At 40.0% G+C, this 27,611-nt stretch overlaps 2 protein-coding genes and 1 pseudogene across 9 annotated transcripts in view; 2 read left to right on the top strand and 1 right to left on the bottom strand.

Moving 5' to 3' along the window:
- The first annotated feature begins 465 nt into the window (after positions 1 to 465).
- RPL31 (ribosomal protein L31) lies at positions 466 to 9,134 on the top strand. Its single transcript, XM_030310389.1, has 5 exons — positions 466 to 533; positions 955 to 1,061; positions 7,178 to 7,303; positions 8,634 to 8,746; positions 9,071 to 9,134. Exons 2-5 carry the CDS (start codon positions 955 to 957, stop codon positions 9,100 to 9,102), a joined length of 378 nt encoding a protein of 125 aa, XP_030166249.1. The 5' UTR covers positions 466 to 533; the 3' UTR covers positions 9,103 to 9,134.
- Positions 9,135 to 10,318: 1,184 nt separating this feature from the next.
- TBC1D8 (TBC1 domain family member 8) overlaps positions 10,319 to 27,611 on the bottom strand; it is a 111,567-nt gene continuing 94,274 nt past the window's right edge. For 7 of the 8 annotated variants that reach the window (XM_030310381.1, XM_030310382.1, XM_030310383.1 and 4 more), the window contains 5 exons: positions 25,270 to 25,510; positions 24,660 to 24,725; positions 13,201 to 13,290; positions 12,726 to 12,823; positions 10,319 to 11,416 (listed from right to left, as the gene is read on the bottom strand). In XM_030310381.1, coding sequence (XP_030166241.1) covers positions 10,955 to 11,416; positions 12,726 to 12,823; positions 13,201 to 13,290; positions 24,660 to 24,725; positions 25,270 to 25,510 — 957 coding nt within the window. In that variant the 3' untranslated portion in view covers positions 10,319 to 10,954. The remainder of the gene's footprint in view (positions 11,417 to 12,725; positions 12,824 to 13,200; positions 13,291 to 24,659; positions 24,726 to 25,269; positions 25,511 to 27,611) is intronic. The other variant, XM_032592615.1, reaches the window with a different exon arrangement.
- LOC115510474 lies at positions 19,878 to 20,947 on the top strand (annotated as a pseudogene).

The raw sequence follows: 27,611 nt of genomic DNA, 5'->3' as shown, positions 1-27,611 counted from the left end.
TGGCTCCACAGTCCAGGACAGTAAGTAAGCACTCCCATTCAGGAGTGTCCTTGCTCGACGAGGGCGCCGCCAGGGCGGCAGCTGTCTCCGATTTCAACGGTACCGCCAGCCAGGCGCGGCGCCACACTCAGGTTCATCAAACGTCGGCCGAATCAACGAGAGAATGGGAAAAACAAATGAGAGTCTTTTTTTTCCCCGCCCCAGGTCCCATCCAGCTGTGGGCCTGGGCTTTATTTCCTCTGAAGATTTAGGGGCAGAGGCGAGAGACCCTGCCGCACCTCCACAGCGCGGTGGAGACAACTAGGCTACTAGAAGGCAGACGCCGAGAGCGCGCGGCAGGAACGCGCAGTCTCGGCCCTCCCCGGCTCCGCCCCCAAAGTGTGCTTGCTTTTCCCCGGACGCGCGCCGCTTACGTCGCAGCCTCGCCTCCCTCTTCCACCCACCTCCAGGCGACCCGGAAGTTGTACGTGTGACGCTGCTTTCCCTCTCCCACAATACCTCGCGGTCTTCCTTTCCAGCCCGGGCCTGGCAGGGTGAGTGTGGGTGCTGGGTCTCGGCTTCGATAATCTGCTTCCATCCTCGCTGGGGATTGTGCTGACCGGGACCGCGAGATTTCTTCTAAGCCGGTCCAGGACTCCGCTTTTCTCGGGGACGCGAACCCGCGCTGTTTAGTGGGTTTCCGTAGCCTGGGAAGGAGAGTGGCCAGGCTTACGGGAGCCGAGCCTGCAGGGGTTTCTGGGGCTCCGGGAGCATCTGAGGGGCACGGCGCTTTGACCGCGGGGAAGCCGACTTGGCTTTGCCAATACCTGGGGTTTCGGGCTTGCCACGACCTTTTGCACCGCAGCGCCCTGAGGGTGGCAGCGTGAGGCCGGGCTCGGGAGGGAGGGAGGGAGGGAGGACTTGGGTTTGTGCTGGTCCCATTCTGGTCTGAACTTCCTTGTCGCTTGGGTTTAGATGGCTCCCGCAAAGAAGGGTGGCGAGAAGAAGAAGGGCCGTTCTGCCATCAACGAGGTAGTGACCAGAGAATACACCATCAACATTCACAAGCGCATCCATGGAGTGTGAGTATGTCTGCAGTAGGCCCGATGCCTTGCTGGTTGGGGGCTTCTGAACTCACGCGTCTGGCTGTCACTCTGAGGTCTGTCTAGTTAAAAGCTAAAAATTCGGATCTCTGTTCCATGTCCCCTGTTTAAGGTTTATAGGGTTTGAAGCGTAATCCTCGGAGGTTCGTGATTGGAAACACAAGACTGAATTGTAGTTTCTGGGAGAACCAGTTGGGGGAACTTGGTGATGATAAAATGATTTCACTGGGTGCTTTGTAACTGAATAAACCTGGGCAGGCTAAAGGGTAAAAGATGCATATAGGAAGGCAAACTTTTAAATGTCTCTAGACCCCCGTAAAGCTAAGCAATTAACTGGAAAAGGAGTATTCAATCCAGGATGTGGACATTTAGAGGGGATTCTTTTAGTTCCTGACACAAATATGTATTAACATCCTGGTTGAGTTGTAATACCAGAAATGAGACTGTTAGACAAGAAAAGAATGTGTCAATAGAGTATTAGGGCAATATGTGTGCAAAGGACACATGGCTGTTGTGGATTTGTGATGTACAAGAATATTGAGAATGATTTTGAATGTTGTAGTTCTTGGGACTTTTTGTCTGTATGGTTTTAAGTTCTTAAGTTTACTGCTAAGAATGGAGACCCAACCCCTTATTGAATACTGTTATTTGGAGTATTTTTTGAAGATACGGTATTTGTTAATTTTAAAACATCCACAAACAAGCGCATTCCCCCCCCCCCACTAGTATGTATGCATATTTTCTATTTGACTTAATCATATCCTTGTAAGGAGAGACAAAGTAACCTTAAATTGAAAAAAAAAAATTATTTTGGTTTAGTATCCGTAGCCCCAGTTTGCAAAAACTTTTCAGGTAGTTCTGCCAAGGTTTAACCAGATATGATCCTGAAGGCTCAACTTGGACTTACAGTAAATAATTTTTCCTGAATTCTAAAGTTCACAAAATGTTTCTACAGGCAAAAGACACCAAAAGCAAATGCAGAAATGAGAAGGTGATTGATCCTAGGTTCAGGCATTGAAGAGATTTTCACACTGATCTTTAAATATAGATAACACTGAGGCGTGCCTGGGTGGCTTGGTCGGTCAAGCATCTGACTTCAGCTCTGGTCATGATCTTGCGGTTCATGAGCTTTCAGGGAGCTTGAGCCCTGCATCAGGCTCCTTGCTGACAGCTCAGAGCCTGGAGCCTGCTTTGGATTCTGTCTCCCTCTCTCTTTGCCCCTCCTTTGCTTATGCTCTGTCTCTCAAAAACACACACACACACACACACACACAAATTAGAAGTAACGTTGATATGGGACACCTGGGTGGCTCAATCTCATGGTTTGAGTTCGAGCCCCAGATGGGACTCTGCTGACAGCTCAGAGTCTGGAGACTGCTTCAGATTCTGTCTCCCTCTCTCTTTGCCCCTCCTTTGCTTATGCTCTGTCTCTCAAAAACACACACACACAAAAATTAGAAATAACGTTGATATGGGATACCTGGGTGGCTCAATCTATAATGGTTTGAGTTCGAGCCCCAGATGGGACTCTGCTGACAGTTCAGAGCCTGGAGCCTGCTTCCGAGTCTCTGTGCCTCTCCCTCCCTCCCTCCCTCCCTCCCCCTCCCCCACTCACACTTTCTCAAAAACAAATGAACATTAAAAAAAAAGTATTTTAGAAATAACGTTGATACAAGCTGGAAAGTTTCTTGGCTTTTAAGTATTATCTACTTTCCATTCTGTAGAGTCTGTTGGCAGTATTTCTCAGTAAAAATAAAACAACATTCTAATGTGTGTGGAGCCTGTTAATGCCTAAACACTAATTTTGATTGGCATGTTAGCTATAGCAGTCTAGCTAAACACCTGGTCAGATTAAAAATAGAGTTCCAAAATCAAGACCAAATTTTAATTGGACCGCCTATAAACTTCTACATTGGAGTCCCTTACTTTGCCTCCTGAATGTCCTGATCTTTTGAGGTCATTCTAAAGTTTCAGTATTAAGCTCCTCAGAGCAATAGAGCAAAGTGGTAGCTAAATTCTTGGGGCAAAGGACACATGGCTGTTGTGGACTTGTGACATACAAGAATATTGAGAATGATTTTGAATGCTCTAGTTCTTGGGATTTTTTTTGTCTGTATGGTTTTTAGAGTCTTTGCCTTTTGGAAAAATCAACACCTTGTTAACTGGTTTAAGGCAAAGACCCGTACAAATTCTGGTCCCCTTAACCATTCTCTAAAATGGTGGAGTATGACTGACAACCTAGAAACCAGAAACCTGGAGCCATTTTGGCTGAAAGTTGTGGACCAGGGCATGAGAAAAGGTGGCTGTAAGGAGATTTGCATTGTTGGTGAAGAGCTTTTGGGAAGGCGTAAGTGTGTGCAGAAACAAGACTGGAACGTGTGTGTTGTAATATCGACTTCAAAGTATCCGTAAATAGAAGTGAGGTCCCAAACAGACATTCTGTCCCCAAAGCCTCTTCGGCTAGAGAATTCAATAGTAGTTGGTCCAGAGAAAAGTAGTGAGTCCTAGTCAAATTGATAGCCCTGCTTCCCATGTCCTAATTTTGTAGGTATGTATATACATCTTTATTCACTGAGAAGCACGGTACTCTGGGGTATACCTACAAAATTCTCCTTGACCATTCTTCCAGTCCTCCTCTGCCTGCACATAGGAACATCAGCACCAGAATCTTAATTCAGAGGACTACCTAATGCCAGAGTCATACTAAGTCATTTTAACAGGTTTCTTTGAGAAATTGACTTAGTGTGGTTCTTAGAAGATCAGCACAGAGGCCAGATTCCCCTAATACAGTGACCAGACATCAAAGTTCATGTTTCTCTCTCCCTTTTTAAAGTCACCTTTAATCTTAGATACTTTAAACACACAAACTAATAGTAAACACATTCATGTAAGGAATACCATATCACTGTTCTTTGGATAGATCTTGAAATAGCAGTGGACTTGCAAGGTGATGAGATAATAGTTGGGGTGGGGTACTTGTTCAGTCTTCCTTTGAAACGCTTAGAAATCTTTTTTTTTCTCCTGTAAGGTCTTTCTCAGAAAATGCAGGCAGTGCAGAAGTAAACGATCAAAACTGCAAATCTGTCCTCGTAGGATACCAGCACTTTTGTTGCAGGAAGATGCCCTCTCAGTTCATGAGGAGCATCCAGATCAGAACCAAAGTAACTCTCAGTGCTGGTGTTCCATTCAAAGCAGATCCGCCTCCGAATCGTCTGATGGTGGAGATCCTGATACCGGCTGTAATGCTATACTGGGGGCACACAAGTCAGTAGAGGCCAGAGAAGGAACTTGAAGAGTCTGAAAGATTTTTGTTCTTTTTCCTTATTAGGCTGGAATTCTGAACCACACCTTCCAAGGCTCTTAATTGAGGGAGATGATTATACTTTAGTTGAGGCCATCAGACCTGTCTTGGAGTATTCCTTTATTCTTTGCCTGAAGTAGGCTCTTTCACTGTAATGTGATGTGGTCACATTAATATTAAAAATGCCTGATGGAGAAGTATGTTTGGTTTAACAAGTGGAATATAGTACTACTTGGTTTTTTCATCTACTGTAACTCTGGATGCCTGGGATAGTCACCATTCCATAATTAATAACAGGAGCCATCACAGAAAGATTGTGCATAAGTGGGATTATTGCCACACCTACATTTCTCCTGTATTCCACGGTGCCATTGGGGCAATCTCTGAGATTTGTTGACGGCACTGGGGTTTTTTGTTGCTTTTTAATTTTTTTTTTTTTCCAACATTCATTTTTGAGAAAGCAGAGTGTGAGTGGGGGAGGGGCAGAGAGAGAGGGAGACACAGAATCCGAAGCAGGCTCCAGGCTCTTGATCTGTCAGCACAGAGCCTGACGTGGGGCTCAAACTCAAACCTTGAGATGACCTGAGCCAGTCAGACACTTAACCAACTGAGCCACCCAAGTGCCCTGAAATCCAGTGCCTTTTTGTATTGATGCTTCTTGGGAATAACCACATTTCCTTCCCCTCACCCCTTTATTTGGGACATTCATAACATTTGTTTGGGAGAATATCAAGCACTTGACTATATTAGGCACAATCCTGGGCTCTGCAGATTCATTGGGAAAGCAAAGACCCTGTCCTTCTAGTTTACTTTAGTAAGAAATTAAGATTCAAAATGGTAAAAAGCACCCGGTGAAAAGTCAGTCATCTGTGAAAGTGCGTGCTGTTTTAAAGGCCACACAGATGATGGAACATTTGAAAAGTGTAGGTGTGAAACAAGTTCTTCAGGCAATTTATGCTTTGTTCTAAAACCCTGAAGTGAAGACCTGAATTCTTATTCGTTTCTCAGTGCCAGCTTGATAAGTAACAATTGACAGTTCATTGTTCATTCTTCTGTGGGAACGCTTTATTATTTTTTTACATCCAAAGATTCCACAGTCTTGTTCTTTTCTTATTTCTCCTCCAGCTGCTAACCTTGTGGTACCTCCTCACATCCTCTTAATCCTCCTTTCATCATCCTCTTAATGTTGAAGAGCCCCAGGACTCTGTCTGTCTTCTATCTATGCTAGGTCATAGTAACTGGTCTCAGGGCCACATATATCCAATTACTATTGGCTTGGGTATTTATTCACATGTCCCAAACCAAGCTCCTAACGTTCATCTTCACGCCTAACTTTCCCATTCCTCTTGAGGCTTTTCCCCCTCAGTCATTGTCAGGTGAGCATGTCCTGTTGGTCCTGCCTGCCACATTTGGACCAGTTGCCCTGGTCCCACCACCATTTCTCTCACTTAAATGGTTACAGTTAGCCTTGCTCAGATTCCACATGAGCTGGCCACTTACTTTCTTAATCATACCAGTAGCTGGGTTTGTGTGTGTGTTGCTTTTTTTTTTTCCTTCTGCCTGAATGCTTTTCTCACAGATACCTAAATTGCTGTTCTCATGATCTGTAGATCTAGACTCTAGTATCTTCTTGGCCATCTTATTTAAACCTGCATTCCCTTTCCCTAATGTTCCCTCTTTTTTCCCTGGTTTATTTTTTCTCTGTGGTACTTGATACCATCTCTTTTACTCCATATTTCACCTACATATAGCAGTTGTACCTACTGCTGTTATTTCAGGCACCTTTTATTTCTAGATGGTCAGGTGTTTACATGAATGAACTGAACTTGCTTGATGGATTCTAGAAATAGCAAGGAAGCTAAGTGAGGGTGGAGCAAAGGGAGCAGGGGAGATGGTAAGAGGCACAGGGGTCATCTTTTGTAAGTATGGAAAATCACTGAAGGTTTTAGAGCAGAATTAGGTCAATCTACCATGCTCTGTATGTTATATTGAATTTCATAAAATTCACTTCCATCTAACAAGTGAAGCGCCTATTAATGCGCCAGGGCCTGCATTGGGTTATAGAGGTGAATGGTTGACATGGCCTCTTCTCTGAGCTTCAATCGTAGGTGGTGGGGCACCTTTTTAGACTTGGGTCTCTGCTCCCATTTGAAATGGCCTTCACTTGTCCAAATGCTTGGCCATTTCAGTGTGTAGTAAAGTCTTGCTTTTTCAACACTTTTTTATTTAAAAGCATGAAATTCAGATGAATTTGTGTGTCCTCATATAAACAACAGGTTAATAATATCTAACTCCGTTGAAACAGACATGAGTTAATGACCATGCCTGACACATGCTAAGAGCTCCAAGAATTGACTGTGGTTTTCATATCTCTTGAGAGGAAATGTTTAGTTTCCAAAAACATGCCATGTCTTAAGATATGACAAATAATATATACTTTGATCTGAGAACACTTTTAGTTTTATAATCCATGTATTTTATGTTCCAAGTATATCCTGTTCTTTGATTTTGCCGGGCAGATGGTATTAGAGCATAGGGTGTTTTATCAGGAAAGAATTGTGTGTGTGTTAGCATTTCTTAGGATCATATGCAGAGCTCTTATCCCACATCATTGAAAGTAGATTGTGCATTTTCTGTTTCCCATGTATAACACTAGTTTTTGGGCATTGCACACTGGGGGGAAAGGATTATTATTGCCTTAAGGCTTTGGTTTAGATTTGTTTCGTGAAAATGGGACATCATATGTTACATATTTCATTTAATTTTCTACTTATTTATTTTCTTTGAATCTCAGGGGTTTCAAGAAGCGTGCCCCTCGGGCACTCAAAGAGATCCGGAAATTTGCTATGAAGGAGATGGGAACCCCAGATGTGCGCATCGACACCAGGCTCAACAAAGCTGTCTGGGCCAAAGGAATAAGGTGCTACAGTTATCTATGTTATAAGATGAACTTTTACAATTACACTAGCTTAACCAACTCTGCACAGTCTATGTAAGTTCAGTGGAAGTATTTCCTTAAAATGTGATGATGACTCAAAGGGTAGGGTGGCATCTGCAAGGAAGTCCTTTGATGTGGTATTTGAACTGAGACCTAGATGATGAAAGAGCCAGCAGTGTTGGGGTCAAGTAAGAGCATTGCACAAAGAGCACACTTGCTTGGTGTGAGCTGGGACAGGTTGGTGAAGATGGGAGTACAGATGGTGAAGTGACTTGAACAGTGAGTGAAGATGGAAAGTTAGGAAGGGAACAGACTATGTGACATTTTGTTGTTCATGGCAAAGAGTTTGGTTCTACTAGACATAATGGGAAACCTATGGTACAGTGGTTTTCAGCAGTAGGCAGTTCTGGTGTCACTACTAGAGGTTGCCACAGGTCAAAGGCTCTGCTAAATATCCCACAGTGCACAAGGCAGCACCCCCACAATTATCCAGCCCAATTGTCAATAGTGCCAAGCCCTCCTTATAAGCAGGACAGTGGTTTTTGCTGTGGAGGATGATATAAGGTGCTGGAGTAGACCAGCTAAAGGGAATGGTGCTGGTGTGGATCTAGGTGATTATTAAGACTAGAGCAGGGGGAGGGAGCTGTCTGCATCTGGTGTTAGGGGAATGACAGAGGGACCTGAGATTCAGCCCTGCAGTTGCTGTCATTGAGCATTCTGGTAGAGAAGATATGTCTAATAAAGGGAGTGTCCAAAGAGGTTCATTGAGATGATGGGGGGAGGGGAGCACAAAAGCCAAGAAGAGTCCTGAGGTTTGGATTGCTTCAGAATGCTTCATGTCCTCAGACCAGTAAAAGGAGATAGTCTGCTGTAATGCTGCTAAGGTTGGGTGAGAGGAGAGGGTTGTGTGCATAAGGTAGGGAAACTGAACAGTCACTAGTCTTCTGTGTTGAATGTGTCCATCAGTGTTTGGTGTTTCTCCAAATTTACACTGAACATAGATGAATCCTATAATAATTAAGATTTGGGTGTTGGTAAGAGGGAAAAGACCTAGCATGTTTGGATCCATGTTTCAGCGTAGGTTGAGTGTCAGTGGTTGCTGCCTGCTGAGACAGATGTATATCCTGAGACCATAGCATTTAATGTCCAACTTGTGGGTATTTCTTTTCCAAGGAACTGCTGTCTACTTGTAGTGCCTGATCAGATTCAGATAAAGGATAGAACGCAGATGAGGGGATAGGAGGTGTTAGTACCAGTGGCAGTTATTTTCTTGATAGGAGGCATTGACTTAGCATGTTTATATCTTTATTAGGAATGTTCCATACCGTATCCGTGTGCGGCTGTCCAGAAAACGTAACGAGGATGAGGATTCACCAAACAAGCTCTATACGTTGGTTACCTATGTACCTGTCACCACTTTTAAAAGTAAGTTGAAATCCCATAAAGCTGCTGGAATTAGAAAAGCAGCCTTAGCCCTTTTAGAACCTGAATTCATCTGTCCCAACAGATACTTAATTATGCACCTATGTGCCTTGCATCCTTCTTATAGGGAAATGGGTAACAAGCATAATAGTCACTGTAAACCTTTGTGTCATGGTGTGGGAAATTGCAGGAAGATACAAAACAGGTCCATAGCTGGGTTGTAAAAAGGTCATGTAATACTGGCCTCCACCCTTCAAGAGAAGGTTTTGGAATGTTAAAGTGTGAGGTGTGAGGATGGAAATTGACTGACTCTCACTTCTTTTGCAGATCTACAGACTGTTAATGTGGATGAGAACTAATTGCTGATTTCAAATAAAGGTATAAAACTGCCTTTCTGTTTGGTTTTCCCTTTCTAGTTGCCATGTACAGTTGACTCTTGAACAGTGTGGAGTTAGGGGTTTCAGTTCCCACAGTCAAGTACCCAAAACTTAATAGACTTACCAATGAAGTAAGCTAGAAGGAAAAATGTTGAACTAAATCAAGAGAAAATAAATTTACAGTGCTCTGTCAAAAAAAAAAAGTCCACATGTAGGGGTGCTGGGTGGCTTAGTAGGTTAAGTGTCTGACTTCAGCTCAGGTCATGATCTCGCGGTTTGGTGGGTTCAGGTCCTGCGTCGGGTTCTGTGCTGTGTTTCTCTCTGCCCCTCCCCCCTCAAACTCTCAAAAATAAACATTAAAAGAAGAAATCCACATATAAACGGACCTATGCTGTTCAAGAGTCAACTGAAATATCTTTATGCAGTTGCCAATTACATAGGATTGCTTGGAGAGCTTTTCCTATAGGGTATGCCTGTGCCCCTTCTCCCCAACACCTGGGGTCTGAGTATCTGGGTAGAGCAGAGCCTAAGCAGGTTTTAAAAGTGATTCTGAAGTGCATCGTGGCCTGGGAAAACCTTTTTAGGTTATCTGGGACATTGGGGGTATACGTAATTCTAGGAAAGATTTTTCTAGAGACTGCCATGTAGAACTCAATCGCCATTGGCCACTTAAGATATTTCCATCATTTAAAGATGTTAAAATATGTAAAGACAATATATTTGATAGCTTCTTAAACTATTTTTTAATATAATTAAGCTGTTTGTATTGAGTATACCTTCAAAAGGTATAGAATAGTAATTGATTTTTGATGGATTAAGCCAGATTAAGGCTTTTATATACGGATCATGTTATATGTACAGCTCACTTGTTTGTAATGGCCCCCTGAAGTATTTTTAATCCCCATTTATGTGGAACCAAAGCTCAGAGGTAAAGTTTATGGTTACAATAATAAAATCCACTAAATTCAGCCTGAAAGCATTGTGTTGGAGGAATTATATTTCATCAGTGTTTACACCCCTGGTATTATCGAATGCTGTTGTAAATAGGTGCTTCATTTTTGAGCCCCAGGGGTGATGGTACTATACGTAACCACTGTGGGGAGTTGAACACCTACACTATCGCTATTTACTGAGAACACAGACTGGGTGGGGATAATGGTGGAGATACCTCTAGACACAAATAAGTTATAAACAAGGACCAAGTCCATACAAAAGTTTCTTATTAAAAAACTTAGAGGCCAACATTGAAAGCATGGTTTGTACACAACATTTTTGGAAGGACAGAGTACAACCAAATATATTAAAATGGTTTCAATTACCAGCATTGAAACAAAATTAGTGCAAAAGAAAGCCAAATACAATTGCACAGATAGTGGCTCTTGGATCTTGAAAGTGAACTTGATTTGTAACCTCTCCCATTATCCAAGTGAAGAATGAGAGCTTGGGCTTTTGTCTCTGGTTTAGTATGATACATTCAACTCTTCTGTTGCATCTGAGAACGAAATCATACTAGCATCACAGCAGAAGTGCCCATTTCAGCCAATCTGATGAAAGTGAAACAGCAAGTCACAGCATCAAGGGAACTAATGTATGGATTCCCTATAGCACTGATGGGATCCAACTCATAATTCTCTTAAAGAATAAATAGAAATGCTTGAGGGTTGCATCAGTTCCCCTGGCCACAGTTGTGGCTGTCCGGTTGCTCATCCAGATACCCAGCTTGCAAAATATACTCAAAATGAATTAGGCTGAAATGAAGATTGAGGGGCTGACCCCTACAAACCAGGTCCAAGGCTTTGGTATGGCTGACTCCTCTCAGTAAACTGCTATCTTGCTACACGTTATTCAGCTTGAGTTCAGGCTGTGATTGGCGGCTCATTTCAAAAGTTTTGAGACTGTACTGATTGATCTTGGCGTTTTCAAGTTTCGATTTAATGTCCAGTGGCTTTTCAAAAAAGTTTACTAATGACTGTTCAGTCAGAAGTGAAGCTAAAATATGTTCAAGGGAGACAGTCCAGTCCCCTTCTACCTCTTCAGTAAATGTCCGGGAGTCCTGGGGAATCTTCCCAGCGTTGTTGTCTGCAAAAACCGAGTCCTGGTCTGGAGAAAGAGCTGAAGCCCGCAGCTCCTCCCCACCTTCCTGGGAGCAGCTTCCAGAGCTGCTACTTCTCTGCCCCACTTCCCCAATCTGCAGCAGCAGAGTGGTTACTGTGGCAATGGCTTGATACAACTCGTTTTCTTCTGGATCTTCATGGAACATACTGTACAAAGTTTTACAGAACTGGATAAATTCTCTCTGGAATTAAAAAATACACAGCAACATAACCAGGATAGAAATATAATGTATATATTTTTTAACTTAAAAGTTCTTAGAGAAAACCACATAGCAGTCTTTGAAGCAAATGATAAGATAGTTTGCCTTTCTACTCAGAAAGTACTACCAGTGACTCCAGGGAATTTGACCACACAGAAATGTGCTCTTTGTCTATACAGTAACTATTAAGAAAAAATCTGTGCATTCCAGAGGACATGTGCACCCTTTAATCCAAATCAACTTGTAGAAATGGATCCAAAAGCTATAGAGATTTGTTTATAATGATGTTTAAATCTAGGATTTACAACAGAGAAAAAGTTGGAGACTGCTTAAATGTTATGACTAAACAAAATAATGGCTTTCATCTGATAGGATACCAGGCAGGAACTTAACAGATGTGAAATGAAGTAAAACAGTGATGCCTGATGCTTTTTCAAAGTATATACACATTGCTGCTCAAATGGAGAATCTTAATGTGATGAAAGGCACTTCTAGTGGGATTTAGCTATACATTTACTCTAGGAATAGGAACATGGTTGAGACCTAACTTAATAATTTGGGAGAGGGGCACCTGGGTGGCTCAGTCAGTTAAGCATCCGACTGTTGATTTCATCTAAGGTCATGATTTCATGGTTTGTGAGATAGAGCCCCACATCAGAGCCTGCTTGGGATCCTTTCTCCTCTGCTCCCCTGCTCACTCCCAAAATTTTTAAAAATAATTTGGGAGAGCTATTCATGATTTTGAAGTAAATAAAAGCAAGGTATTAAAAGAGCCTACTTTTGTTTATAGTTAGAAGTTGACATCCTGTGTATCAGAATGTTAGTACCGGTAGCTCTGGGTGATGGGATTTAACTGGCTTTTTAAAAAGTGAGGTAGAGTTGACCTACAGCATTGAAATGTGACTATATCCAAGAGAGAATGAAAATTTGAAAGCAACTCCCCAACAGAGTAGAGCAACCCTTCTGAAGTATTCCAGGATATATGAATGCCATGTGTTCTGTGGTCAAAAGAGACCAAGAAACACTGCATGCTGAATTCCTTCTTGAAGGCTCACAGTCCACATTAGCACCAAAAAGACTGATAATCCTGTAATAAAGGAACATTTCCAACTTGAAGCCTACATTTCCCAAACTTTGGGAGGAATCCTTTAAACATTTCCCTTTTAGTCACCAGTGTTCAGCTCTGATCCTTTGATTATGGTTTTGGAAGTAGGCCCCAGCTCAACTTTCAAGCTTACCTCTGAACAAACTGGCAAAGTGGTTAATTCTCTGCATAGAATAAGGTTCATACCTGGCTCATTTTGGGCAACTCTTTCTCAGTTTTATCTTTTTCTTTGGCTAAATCTTTAATCATCTGCTTCAGCTGTTTCTGATAATCAATTGCATCACCTTGAGACACAGAAAATACAATATATATTTTAAAACTCAGTGAAAGCAAAAACGAACATGTAGAATGGGGCAGTGAGGGCAGAATTCCACTAAGTACACACAAACTGAAAACAGAGAGTCTGTTCTACAACTGACCATGAATGGAGTGTGGTAGCTGCATGATAACCCCTCAAACCGTAGGCAAGAGGAATAAACGTGGTGGTTGGGCTGAGGGGCAGTCCCTCAATACACTGCCACTTGAAAGGTTTCTGGCTTCTGAAAGCAGTGGGCTGTTGATTCAAGGGACTATGTAAGTCCACTTCTAAGAAGAGCTGTGAAGTTTCTTCTAACAATTGCAGTGTGTGCCTGCAGGGGAATTAATGAAAAGAAGTACATACCATTTGACTTCCCAAAAACCAGTGGTCTTGACGTCGACAACAGAGGATTCTTTAACGGGGACTGGCTGTCTCGATCATTTTCAGTGAGTGCTTAAAACAAAAAAAAATTACGTTGAACAAATTACTGCATGTTAAGCAAAACTGGCCGTAATTCAGCTTTTTATGTAATTAAGAACTAAAGGCTAAGCCAATAGCAACCCCTCCCCACCCCTGCACCCTGTGGGCTGCAGTCTTTGCAGGGACTCTGAACTCCCTAGTACACCAAGCACTGTCTGGATACACAGAGTAAAGAAAACAATAGACCACATAAAGCCTTTTTCTCGATTTATGTAGACAAGATTTTAATTAATGAAATACAAATTCATAGGACACTGCTGATACTGCCCTGGAAAAATGTATGTAGTAAAATCCTATTTTCTAAAACCCAAAATATATGTACGTATATACATACACAGAAATTCTAGAAATAAATACACAAATTTCTGGATGGTGGGATTAGCGTTTTAAACTTCATGGCATCTGTTTTCATAGTGAGCATATACTAAGTTTCTAACAAAAACTGAAAAATTGCTGAATACAAAGCATTTTATCATTGCAAGTTTTCTTGAAATATACAAAAATACTCCTACCAGAATCTTCATTATACTACTGAAAATAGGAAATGGCACAGCCATTTTGAAAAACCATCTGGCAGTTCATCAAAAAGGTAAACACAGAACTACCATTTGACCCAGAAATTCTACCCTTATGTATATACCAAAGAGAAATGAAAACCTACCCACTTAGAAACTTGTACACAAGTTACAGGAGCATTGTTCACAAGAGCCAAGAAGTGGCAATAAACCCAAGTGTTCAATTAATGACGGGATTAGGACATAATTATCAAATGGAGTATCAAATTCAGTCATGAATAAGCACAGAGACAGGCTATAACATGGATGAACCTTGAAAACTGAGTAAAAGCCACACACAAAATGGCAAATTGCATTATTCCCATTTATAGGAAATACCTAAAACAGGATTCTATAAAGACAAAGCAAAGCAAAATGGATGGGCTGGGAGCAACAGCAAAGAGTATGGTCCTTTTTAGGGTGATGAAAATTCCTAAAATTGTGATGATGGTTGTTTAAAGATACTAAAAAACGGGTTTTGTAACTTTAAATGAATGCACTATATGGTATGGGAACCACAGATCAAAAAGCTCTTATAAAAAAACAATTCTAGGGGCGCCTGAGTGGCTCAGTGGGTTAAGCCTCTGACTTAATTTCAGCCCACGTCTCAGTTTGTGAGATTGAGCCCCGCATCCGGCTCTGTGCTGACAGCACAGAGCCTACTTGGGATTCTCATTCTCTCTCTCTCTCTCTCTCTCTCTCTCTCTCTCCTTTCTGCCTCTTCCGCATCTAAGTGCACTCTCTCAAAATAAATAAAAAAATTATAAAGAATGAATGGACACAGCAGGATCCTTATATTTACTAGTAAGCCACTCACTGAGAATAAAAGGCAAAATTCAGTTGTAATCCAACAAATATCCCCAAGATGGCACCAAAGCCTTGATAAGGTACTCTCCTTCCTACTTGGGAGACATGTTTCTGGGGTTTGGGGGGTGGGAATTGTTTGGGGTTGTTTTAGGTTTGGGGGTTTTATTGTAACAGATGTTAAGTCATTTTTCCAGGCTTGCCCAAAAATTCTACACAGTGGCACATGCGAGCATCCACTCACTGAATAGGAGGAAAATCATAAACCCTGGATGGTACTTAGGGCAGTCATGATGGAAACAGATTTTTTTAGGTAATAGCTGCTAGAAGATGTCAAGAGGATATTGGGCCTCTAAGAGGTGAAATGTGTACACAAGTCACTAAAAAAATGCTCTAACAGAAGAATAATACACACAAAGATGGGAGCATAGAGAGGAATGGTTAATTCAAGAGGGCGAGTGTCTAGAAAGGAGACAGGTAAAGAATCAATGAAAAAACTCATTGTTACCTATGCTCCGAAGTATACAATGCATTAAGGGAAAGTAGTAAAAGTTGTTTACAATCTTTAAATGTACTTTCCACCTTCTTAAATGAGGTATCTGAACTTTCATAAATGTTTCATAAACATTTTTATATTCTGATGTGTAACTTGTAATTCAAGACTATAAATGAAATAAGAGACATTTCTATTAAAGTTTTCATTGTGTCTCGCTTCAAGTATAGCACAAGTTAAAATATCTTGAAGGATTTACATTTGCAGTCTATCTCAAACTTTTATCTTAATGTGGTAGATACCTTCATGACTTCAATAAATGCCACCAGCAGGAAAGTCTGTTCTCTGGCTTCAAGGACTTCATCGTCATCACCACTGCTGTCTTTGTCACTTTCTAAATGGGATTCTTGTGGAGGGGAAAAGCTAGTTCTATTGTATCTTAGCTCTGGTGGAAGACTACACACACTGCTTTCAATACAGTTTGGCTTTCAGATGCAGTTGAGACACTACAGTCATCAAAATAATACCATTCTCATATTTTTTCTTGCAAAAACAGAATAGTGCCTTCCTAGCCCTCCACAGTGGTTGAAAACAGCAAATTATAGCAGCTAGGACTTGCAATTTATTAGGAGTTCCAATATATCTAACCAAGTCTTTGATAGGAAAGCTAAGTAAAGTATCCAACTTGGGTCTCAGATATCTAAGAAAATCACTGAAGGGGCACCTGGGTGGCTCAGTCGGTTAAGCAGCCGGCTTCGGTTCAGATCATCATCTTATGGTTCCGTGAGTCTGAGCTCCGCATCAGGCTCTCTGCTGCCAACACACAGCCCACTTCAGATCCTCTGTCTCCCTCTCCCTCTGTTCCTCCCCTGCTCATCCTCTCTCTCTCAAAAATTAATAAACATTAAAAAAAAATTTTAAATGAAATTAAAAGAAAAACACATGATGTAAACAAGTACTGGATGCTATGATCAAATCCATTTTCCTAGTGGCTTGACAATTTGGGTAATACCAAGGATCTTCAGTACCCAGCTCTTCTAAAAGGTTCAATGCAATATTACAGTTTCACAAAAGATGTTTTCGGAGGTGTGTACACTACATTTTTCATATTTTTCAAAATCCTCTTTTGGTATTTTAAACTCCAGTCGAAAGAACAGATCTTTCGTCTAGCTTAAGCTATCACCAAAATGAATGTGCATGGTATAATTTCTGATGTCGTTATCAATGCTGCTTAAGTTGTTAAACTAGAATATAATCTTATCATTTTTGTGTGTCCTGTGAAGAGCTGACCTTTCTAAGTTTGCTTGGTATGTCATCCATTATCAGAATCATCTCAAAGAGACTACATCCATTCTCTGAGAGAAGTTCCTGATCTTAGCTGGATTCATCAATTAGCTCATCTGTTTCCACTTCATTTGGTGAATCCTCTTCATGTGTGCCATTTGAGCCATTTCCATTAATAATTTGGTCCTTAAGGCAGTGTGTCTTTCAGTTTCTTGGATTTTAATAGATCCTTTGACATATTAACACATTCTCAAAAGCAGTAGATTATATAGAGTTTATCATCAGTATTGTTTCTTAGTATAACCATAAGAAAAGGCTAAGCAAAAAGTGGAGAACCAATATGGTGGGTGTAACTTGGGTGCCAGACTTTTCTCTTAGGCAAACCATGGTCGTCACATGTTCCATTGTCTTTGGTCCTGTTGATGTTAATTTCACACACATAACATCCATTTCACAATACTGCTAAGGTTTTTATCCACAGTGACTACAGTATGAAATCTGTGATTGTATATGTCCATTCCTATCATCTGATCTGCCAATACTCTTGACAAAGCAGACAATGTCATACAAAGATCTTGTGTATTTCTAATTGTACTGCATAGGTTTAGAAAGAGGATCCATTCTAAGTAAACAAACTTCAAAGATATTCTTTTACCATAAGTGATGAAATAAAATATTTTGTCAAGTAACAAAATGGATCTAATGGTACTGAAATGTTAGAATACTTAGGATTTTTTTTTTTTAACATTTATTTATTTTTGAGAGAGACAGAGAGACAGAGCGTGAGTGTGGGAGGGCCAGAGAGAGGGAGACACAATCGGAAGCAGGCTCCGGGCTCTGAGCTGTCAGCACAGAGCCCAACGTGTGGCTCGAACTCACAGACTACGAGATCATGACCTGAGCCGAAGTCGGAGGCCCAACCAACTGAGCCACCCAGGCGCCCCAGGACTTCTTAATATTAGTTATCATACCACTATTTATATTGAAATGGTTACATGCAATTCCTGATTAGGACTTTTAAATAATGATCTCTTCAAAACAGGCTGCCACTATTAACTGAAAACTGAACAAAAGGTGGAAGCAAGTGTCATTACCGAGAATTTGAATGTTCAAGTGTTTTTTATTTTATGTAAAGCATGAAACATCACACAGCTTCACCCTTACTGACAAATGTATTACTGAATTTTTTTTGGCTAATATGACTGGATTTTGACCCCTTTTAAAAATTTTTTATATCAAATATTCTAAAATAACAAAGCTTTTCCTCTTTTGTACAGATACTGCTATATTTGTCTACAGTTAGGTTTCAGATTTCAAATTCTAACACTGACTAAATATCACTGATGAAGCATTTCTAACATCATTCTTGGTTGAATTTTTGCTTTGAATCCATACTTTGTTGCTACATGTTAATATATTTTCAAGTGTGCTTTCAATTTTCAATTAAGTTCATTCAGGTCTTCAACTTGAAATCCTTTTTAAAATAACCATCTTTAACCAAATGGCAAATTGGAATTATCTGTAAGATTTTTCCTTTTAACTCCACTTCTTTACAAAACCCCTTCTTTGGACAGCAAATTCACTTTTGTGTGTATAAGGCCTCAAAAAGAAGCCTATTTCTTCACGTAAAGCTGAACACAAGACTGGAGCAGCTCAAATTCTATTGGATTTAACTTTAAGATCATTTAATGTGGATCCAGACCAGCAGGACCCCCAGGGGAGAGCTGCTCTGCAAACATAACGTGTTCCCTGAATCTTGGCATCTCTAGGAGCTGGGGGCATAAGCTGCCCCCTCAGTTTGCTCCTTTACAGAAAGCCTCTAGTGTCTCATTTGTTTGTGCTCATTTACCATTTCCAATAGAGCATTCTTGGTAGCTTGCTTTGATGCTTCTAACGAATCTGATGTTCCAGAAAATGGTCTTCTGGAAGTCCAATTAGTATAATTCACTGAGCAAAATGACCAATATCTGTAGATTTATCAGTCTGCAATGAAAACTCCCAATTTAATAATCTTCTGGAATACTGTTCATCTGTACGTCACCTGATAAGGCATCAAATCATCTGGACTATTTCTCTTCTATTTCCTCTGCTAAACAAACAGTGTTGTAATCACTATGGAGCCAATAAAGGGAGCTCTTCTGGAACTGAGACCCTGGGCTTAGCACTTTCTTGCTTCCTGAGTTGCATCAGATACCTTTGTAAGCGAGCTCACAAAATCCCTTTGCCTCCCATAATACCCTTGCAAAGTTACAAGCAAGAGCTCTGCACAAGGTGGGTGTGTAGGGCCCAGGGGCTGTTGTGCTTTGTTTGGTACCATGCCTCCCTCATCTGGCAAATGAGGCCTTACTCTCTGAGGGTACAAATTCAAACTTGCAATCCTCAGTATACCTCCTCCTAATTAACAAGACTCTTCTTTTACCTCCCTAGTGTGTGTGTTCCACCTTTACTCAAAAAGTTATGATGGGAAGTATGTGTTAAAATTAAATTTAAATTAAAAATACCTAAATGTATTGTGGATCTTTATGGCCTTAACAAATTGATACCTAAATAGGTTTTAGGTTGTCTGCATTATTAAGACTTTTCTTTCTTTGTATCAAAAATTCCAATGTTAAATATAGGTAAGTGAAATAACATATATCAAATCTCAGTTTGCACTTAATTAAAAATTTTAAATTTGGAGTCATATAATATAAATGTTACAATCCCATACAGTCAAAAAGTTTTTGAAAAATTGATTTTCAAAAGCCATGAAGGTCTACAAATGTCTTTTAATGAACTAATAATTAAAACATGGCTTTTAGAAATAAACTTATAATTTTGAAACAACTTCAATATGAAGCTAGATCAAGAATCAAGTATCAGCCTCAAATGACAATATCAAAAACCAGTAAGTTTAAAGATCTATTACACTACGATCAAATGGGATTTATTCCCAGGATGCAAGGGCAGCTTAATGTTCCCAAATCAACGTGATACATCCTATCAATAAGAGAAAGTATAAAAACCATATGGTAATTTCAATAGTTGCAGAAAAAGCATTTGACAGAGTACAATATCCATTCATAATAAGAACTCTCAACTAGACCTAAAGTAGGTCTAGAGGGAACATACTTCAATATAATAAAGGCCTTATGAAAATATGAAAAACCCACAGCTAACATCATACTCTGGGGAAACACTAAGAGCTTTTCCCCCAAGGTCAGGGAAAAAACAAGGATGTCCACTCTCACCACTTTTACAACATAGTACTGGAAGTTCTAGCCACAGCAATCAAAAACAAAAAGAAATAAAAGGCATCCAAATCGGTAAGGATGAGTTCAAACTTTCACCATGTTTAGACGATATCATACTATATAGAGAAAACCCCAAAGGCCACCAAAAAACTACTAGAACTGATAAATGAATTCGGTAAAGTCACAGGATACAAAATCAGTATACAGAAATCTGCATTCCTATACATTAATAATAAAGCAGCAGAAAGTGAAATTAAGAAAACAATCCCCAGACCCGGGACCCAGAGCAGCTCACAGGTGGTAAACAATAGCTCTTCAAGTCTGCAATAAAAAATGGCCTCCAATAAAACTACATTGCAAAAAATGAGAAAGAAACAGAATGGAAAGAGTAAAAAAGAAGAGGCAGGGCCTGAAGAATTTGTGATGAGAATAGTACTGGACCGACGTGTAGTGAACAGGAAAGTGGAGTACTTCCTGAAGGGGAAGGGATTTACAGATGCTGACAATACTTGGGAACCTGCAGAAAATTTAGATTGTCCAGAGTTAACTGAAGCATTTCTTAATTCTCAAAAGCTGGTAAAGAAAAAGATGGCACAAAAAGAAAATCTTTATCTGACAGTGAATCTGATGACAGCAAGTCAAAGAAGAAAAGAGAGGCTTTTGCCAAAGGTCTTGATCCCAAATGAATAATTGGTGCCACAGACAGCAGTGGAGATTTCATGTTTCTCCTGAAATGGAAAGATTCAGATGAGGCAGGCTTGGTGCTGGCAAAAGAGGCAAATATGAAGTGTCCTCAGATTGTAATTGCTTTTTATGAAGACAGACTAACTTGGCATTCTTGTCCAGGAGATAAGCTCAGTAACTGTTTGCATTGTTTTTTATATACATTTATACATATGTAAAATCCGGGTCTTGGTTTTTTGATTTATTAGTGTGAAGAAATAACATTCTAATGAAAATCAAGTTTCACATGTTTGTTTTGAAGTAGTATTGGGGGGAGTTGTTGGGGGTTTTCCATCTATACCACTGGGTATTCTGGGCAAATGAAAGCTTCCTTTATCAGAAAGGAATATTTAAGAATATGGTATATTATTCCCCTGCTTTAGATAACACATTTTCTAAATGTTGGGGGAAGTCTTCATAGTTGTTACTCAATCAGAACTTTTTGTTAACTCCTATATGCCTAAGGACCACTCTGGGTTTTTTTTGTTTATTTGGGGGTTTTTTTGTGTGTATACTTAAAATACATATGTAAATGGTTTTTTTTTCCTTCCTTTTTTTAACATTCCCCAAAATAAAAACAGCATTTTATAACCATGGATAAGCTCATGTTTCTGGGATGCCATCATTTTTAGCAACCTAAGAAATAAATTGTTTAAATTGACATTTTTCCTGAAGCCTTAACCTTTCAAATTTTGTAATTAATTGTGCTTTTTTAAAAAAATGTAAGCAATTTAAATGGGACAATTTGAAAAGCCATATCAGAATCCATATCTACATTCATACAAATGCAAGTTTATTTGCAAGATCCCTGAAAGGAAAATTTTATCACTACCAACAGTTCCCCACCCAATGAGAAAACTAGACAAGTCCTGGTGTGTTTTAATTAATTAAGCTAAACTTAGTTAAGTGGACATTTAAAGCTTCCTTCTAGTGACCTTTTCCTTTTCAAGAAATTGAAATCCTTGTGCTGTACTAAGTGGTCATGATTCATGGAATCTTTAACACTTCGTTCATGGAAACCTAATCATAATCAGATGGTTAGAGATGTTGGCAATTTAGCACCTTCTGGAATAAATGGGGGGACAAATGTCTGTAATCTAAACTCTTGACCTGTGTGTTTCGTCTTTACCCCAACTCATTCCTTACATGTAAGCTTAATCTCAGTATTTGAGTTACTGGTTCAGCAGAAACCAGGAGAAGCAGTATCTTTGTAGTCAGAATGTTATCCAACTGTATATTGTTTACTTTATTGTAAATACTGGTAAACAGTGGTTAATAAATAGTTTTATATGCCTTAAAAAAAAAGGAAAACAATCTCATTTACAATTGCATCAAAAATAAAAAGATACCTAGGAATAAATTTAACCAAGGAGGTGAAAGACTGGTACTCTGAAAACTATAAAACATTGATGAAAAAAATTTAAGACAACACAAAGAAATGGAAAGACATTCCATGCTCATAGGCTAGAAGAACAAATATTGTTAAAATGTCCATACTACCCAAAGCAATCTACAGATTTAATGCAATCCCTATCAAAATACCAACAGCGTTTTTCACAGAACTGGAACAAACAATCTTAAAGTGTGTATGGAACCATAAATGACCCTGAACAACTAAAGCAATCTTGAAAAAGAAAAACTGGAGGTACCCAATTGCAGATTTCAAGTTATAGTACAAAGCTATAGTAATCAAAATAGTATGGTACTGGCACAAAAACAGACCCATAGGTCAATGGGCAGAATAGAAAACCCAGAAATAAACCCACAATTATATGGTCGATGAATCTTCAACAAACGAGGAAAGAATATCCAATGGGAAAAAGACAGTCTCTTCAACAAATGGTGTTGGGAAAACTGGACTATTTTCTTTCACCATACACAAAAATAAACTCAAAATGGATTAAAGACCTACAAGTGAGACATGAAACCATAAAAATCCTTGAAGATAGCACAGGCAATAATTTCTCTGACGTCAGCCATAGAAACATTTTTCTAGATATGTATCCTCAGGCAAGGGAAACAAAAGCAGAAATAAACTGTTAGACTACATCAAAATAAAAAGCTTCTGCACAGCAAAGGAGATACAATCAGCAAAAACAACAAAACAAAAGGCAACTTATGGAATGGGAGAAGATATTTGCAAATGATGTAGCTGATAAAGGGTAAGTATCCAAAATATATAAAGAACTTACACAACACCCAAAAAACAAATAATCCATTAAAAATGGGCATAAGAAATGAACAGAAATTTCTCCAATGAAGACATCCAGATGGCGAACAGACACATCAAAAGGTGCTCAACATCATCATCATCATCAGGGAAATACAAATCAAACCTATAATGAGCTACCACCTCACATCTGTCAGAATGGCTAAAATCGACAACACAAGAAACAAGTGTTGATGAGGATGTGAAGAAAAAGGAACCCTTGTGCACTGTTGGTGGGAATGCAAACTGGTGCAGCCAATGTGGAAAACAGTATGGTGGTTCATCAAAAAATTAAAAATAGAACTATGATCCAGTAATCGCACTGCTGGGCATGTACCCTGAAAATACAGCAACACTAATTCAAAGGGATACATGCACCCCTATGGTATAGCAGCATTATCGACAACAACCAAATTATGGAAGCAACCCAAATGTCCCCTGACTGATGAATGGATAAAGATGTGGTATATATACACAATGGAATATTACTCAGCTATAAGAAAGAATGAAATCTTGCCATTTCAACAACATGGATGGAGTTAGAGAGTATAATACTAAGTGAAATAAGTCTGTCAGAGAAAGACAAGTACCATATGATTTCACTCATATGTGGAATTTAAGAAACAAAACAAACAAGCAAAGGGGGAAAAAAAAAGAAAACCAATAGACAGACTCTTAACTATAGAGAACAAACTCATGGGTGCCAGGAGTGGGGGAGGGAGATGGTGAAATCTGTGATGGGGATTAAGGAGTGCACTTGTTGTGATGAGCACGGAGTAATGTATAGAAGTGTTGAATCACTATATTGTACACCTGAAACTAAAAACCGTATGTTAACTATACTGCAATAAAAATAAAACAACTTTAAAACACTTAAAAGATATTTTAAAAATGAGAACTCCATCATGACTATCTTTGCAACTTTTCTGTAAATTTAAAATTATCCCAAAATAAAATGCTTATTTAAAAATTAAGATGAAATAAATGAATGAAATACAATCAATCACATGTCCTATTTAGCAATATTAGATACAGATGATTGTGAAAAGAGTGACAGCAATGATAATAAGGGAATAATTATGCATGTCTTCTATGTTAGTAGGAATACATTTGTGAAAAATAAAGGCAAATTCAAGAACAAAAGTCACTAACTTATACTGGCATAAAAGGCAAAAAACTTCACTGATGCTAAGCCATTTGCAGTAAAATAATAATGAGCCTGTGGGGAGGTGGAGGAGGCGCTGGGTGGCTGCTACAGAATGTTCCCTGGGGATACTGTAGAGCATATATTATATGCCAGTTCAGTAATGGCTCAATTCAGGAAGTGTACCCAAAAACCCCACAAATTATGTCCACCCACATTTCCAACTTTTGTAGAGGTGTTAGTTGTAAAAGGCACCAGGATCTCATGGCCCTAAAAACTCCCTTCCTAGTCTCCCTCGTTGGGAATTCCTGTCAGAGCCCCATACAACACCAGAACCATATGGCCCTGGGTCCAGAAACCATCTTGGCATTACTAACCCACCTCTATGAGTTTCAAAAATCCAAGGAATACCTTACGGTTAAAGCCATGTAATACCCCATAGGTATCAAAACTGATTTCTTTGTTACTGGTTACCACTGCTTAAACTTCAGAGAAGCGGGGTCTTACCTGCTGGAAAAATGATACGGTCCTTCAAAAGAGTAAGCTAAAATAACCATCTATTAAGGCAACCAGGGTCTGCTGCCCCACACATTCCACAGACCAGCAGTTTCCAGCATGTTGTCTTCAGAACTAGTGAGTCGGAAACTCTGGAGTGGGGCCCAGGAACCAGTGTTTTAACAAGCCCTCCAGCTGATTCTGATGCATGCTGAAGTTTGGGAACCACTACCATAGGCCATACAGTACAGTACTGAAAATCTGTTACCAGTAACCCCAAACTAGAAACATTCTGTGGACTCAAGTCTAAATGAAATTTTAAATGAGAACTTCAGAGTCATGCCCAAAGCTTCTTTGTGTCAAAGCAGAACAGAGCCTAAATTTTTTCCTTAGTATTTCTTACCTGGAGGGATATGAAGTCTATATAACAGCTTAATTTTCTCATTCATTTCTCCATTATACATAACATCTGCAAAAACAGAAAAGAGACTGAGTATATGCAAATGGTTAAAGTACATTTGTCATGACACAAACTCACTGTGGGGAGAGAACTTAGTAAGGTCAATACTTATTGACCAATACCTCATTGCCGCTACCCCCAGACACACTATGTTTGAAATGAAAATGTAAAAGGTAGCGATTGGTCTCTATTGACCGGCAAGATAACCTCGTGAACTCTGGCCTCACACAGTCTGAAAGATTTTAATTTTTTGTGCAAGACTTAGGAACGTGGCTCCTAACAAGCCACCACCACACCCTGGGTACCGGAGGAGAACAAGGGCAATGACCTTGTATGTTGACAGTGTGGGCCCTTCTCACCCTCCTTAAGGAAGCATAAAATTAGACATGAGAGGAGCCTGCAGAGTGGTTTCTAAAATCACAAAATCATGTCAGGCCCATGCCCAAATACATTTCATCGTGTGGGTCTGCCTGCTCCACAGTCCACCTTGTCTTGCGTTCATGGACTCCCGTCCCAAATTAACTTGCCACGGTGAAGACCCACAGAGTCCTACCGAGACAGCTCACAAATGCTTTGAATTCGATCAGATGATCCATGTTGTCATCCAGGAGCCTGAAAGTCCTTTCAGCGAGGATCTCCGTGTGGGCTCCACAGGTCCAGGGCGAGACAAGCTGAAACAGGTGTGTAAACTGCCGGACGTCTATGCGGTACTGCTCTGCATAGGGCCTGCTGGGGTCATGGCGTGGGGCCACCGGCCTGGGCTGCTCCCAGTAGCAGCTCATCATGTGTTCTCTCTTAAAACAAGAGAGAGGGATCTTTGAGAGATGGTGGTCCCTGGAGGAGCCCGCACGCTTACAAGCCACGGTCCACACAGCCCTCTCTCAGGACTCACCTGGCCTTGGAAAATATGTATTGAATAAGCAATATTATAACACAAGTGAAAAAATTAAAGCACTTGCAATCTCATTACTCTAACCAGACATGTAAAACATTTCCCTTGTTACCTTCTTGTACTTCTTACCCACATGAATATGTAATTTTGACCTCTTTTTCGAAGGTTATTTTTTTCATGATAGCAAACTACACCTAACAAAATTTACGGTTTTAACCATTTTAACCATTTTTTCAGTGTGTACTTTAGCTGCCATAGTGTTAATTCTAGGAGACCTAATTTTTATTCTATTGTCTCATAAAATCACACCTGAAAATGACAAAGCGCTAATAAACAAGTCTACAGAATACAGCAGAAACCAGTAGCATGGGTTGCCTGTCAGGAGGGAAAACGGGTGGGGACCCCAATGTAGAACCAAGTCCTTTTACTGCATACTTGCTTACAGGTTTTGAATTTTGAACCAAATGACTATATTAACAATTCAAAAAAAAACAGAAAAAAAAAAAAGGGACTCAAAGTCTTAGGACTATACCAACGACTACAGCAATCAAAACTGGCCCTGTCCCTGAGGCTCGCCTCTTTAGGACCATCTTTTACACCCATACTAAATCACCTCCTGGGGCATCTCGACTCATAGAAATGGCTCCCAGTGATTGCAGGGTTCTTCACAATTTCACTGCCCTCCACCTGTAAGAGTGGCACAGACACAAGTGTGGATGCTGTAATACGCAAGCACATATCCTTGGATGAAAACCAAAATGCCATTTCTAATTTTACTGTTGTGTTGGTTGGCAGCCGAATTCTTCAAATAGCCTTTGTAGAATTGTGAAAGATGCCACAGGAACTTTTCAGTGTGAAACAAAGGTCTAATGAATTTCCATTCCTAAAAGCCCCAGACATACTATGAAATTCCATGTACGTTTGTGCATCCTGTGATGCTAAACACCCACAGAATCCTGCCAAGAAAACAATTACAATAAGCAAACCAAGGACTTGGCACTGTTGGACCTCATTAGTGGAACTGAATTTTGAAAAAATCAAAAACACTTTAGCAATACAGGCTACAGTTTGGTTTGTGTATCCCTGAGGAACTCATGCTACAGAAACTGCAGCACCGGTGTCCAGATAAAGGCACAGAGAGCTCAGGGCAGCAGTTTATAAAGCAGCAAAAAACTGGAAACTTCAATGCCTCTCAATAGGTAAATGGTTAAGTAAATTATGGTTCAACCCTACGGTGAAACTGTACAGCTATTTTAAAAAATTTTTTAATGTTTTTATTTATGTTTGAGAGAGACAGAGACAGTGTGAGTGGGGGAGGGGGAGAGAGGGAGACACAGACTCTGAAACAGGTTCCAGACTCTGAGCTGTCAGCACAGAGCCCAATGTGGGGCTCGCACTCACGAACTGTGAGATCATGACCTGAGCTGGTGGGACGCTAAACTGAGCCACCCATGTGCCCCAAAACTGTACAGCTATGTTTTACATGAGAAAAGATCTGTATATATTACCTATAAAAATATCCATGATAAAAAAAACTGCAGGCTAACATGTAGCATAATCTGTTATGTGTGGAAAAAAATGTGTGTGTGTGTGTGTGTGTGTGTGTGTGTGAGAGAGAGAGAGAGAGAGAGAGAGAGAGAGAGAGAGAGAGACATAGTATAAAAGGGAAAAAAAAAATCAGGAAAGATACTCACCAATTTGTTAATAGGAATTACCTGTACAAGGGTAGGACTGCAGGTGGAGACAGGATGAGACCCTTTCATTTTTGCTTAAAAGTTTCTTCTTTTTATTTTTTTATGGGAAGAATAGGTATAATTTTATTTTCTTTCTTTTGTGATTTTTAATTAAAAGTTGAAAATAAGTCTTAACCAGAATATGGAAGCAAGCAAAATATTAAAGAGACCAAATAAACTTTTAAAAGTTTATTTATTTTGAGTAAGAAAGAGCAAGAGCGGGGGGGGGGGGGGGGGAAGAGAGAGAGAGAGAGAGAGAGAGAGGGAGAA

The sequence above is a fragment of the Lynx canadensis genome, chromosome A3 (assembly GCF_007474595.2).
Source record: "Lynx canadensis isolate LIC74 chromosome A3, mLynCan4.pri.v2, whole genome shotgun sequence".
Lineage (NCBI taxonomy): Eukaryota > Metazoa > Chordata > Mammalia > Carnivora > Felidae > Lynx > Lynx canadensis.
The sequence above is the reverse complement of the archived record's forward strand: the minus strand, read 5'-3'. Positions and strand labels throughout refer to the sequence as shown.

What these genes read in the sequence shown, in the direction of transcription:
- RPL31 (XM_030310389.1), top strand. Translation starts at nt 955, where the DNA reads ATGGCTCCCGCAAAGAAGGGTGGCGAGAAGAAGAAGGGCCGTTCTGCC. An exon ending in GTCTGGGCCAAAGGAATAAG is followed by an intron (nt 7,304 to 8,633) that starts GTGCTACAGTTA and finishes TATCTTTATTAG; the next exon opens with GAATGTTCCATACCGTATCC. An exon ending in ACCTGTCACCACTTTTAAAA is followed by an intron (nt 8,747 to 9,070) that starts GTAAGTTGAAAT and finishes CTTCTTTTGCAG; the next exon opens with ATCTACAGACTGTTAATGTG.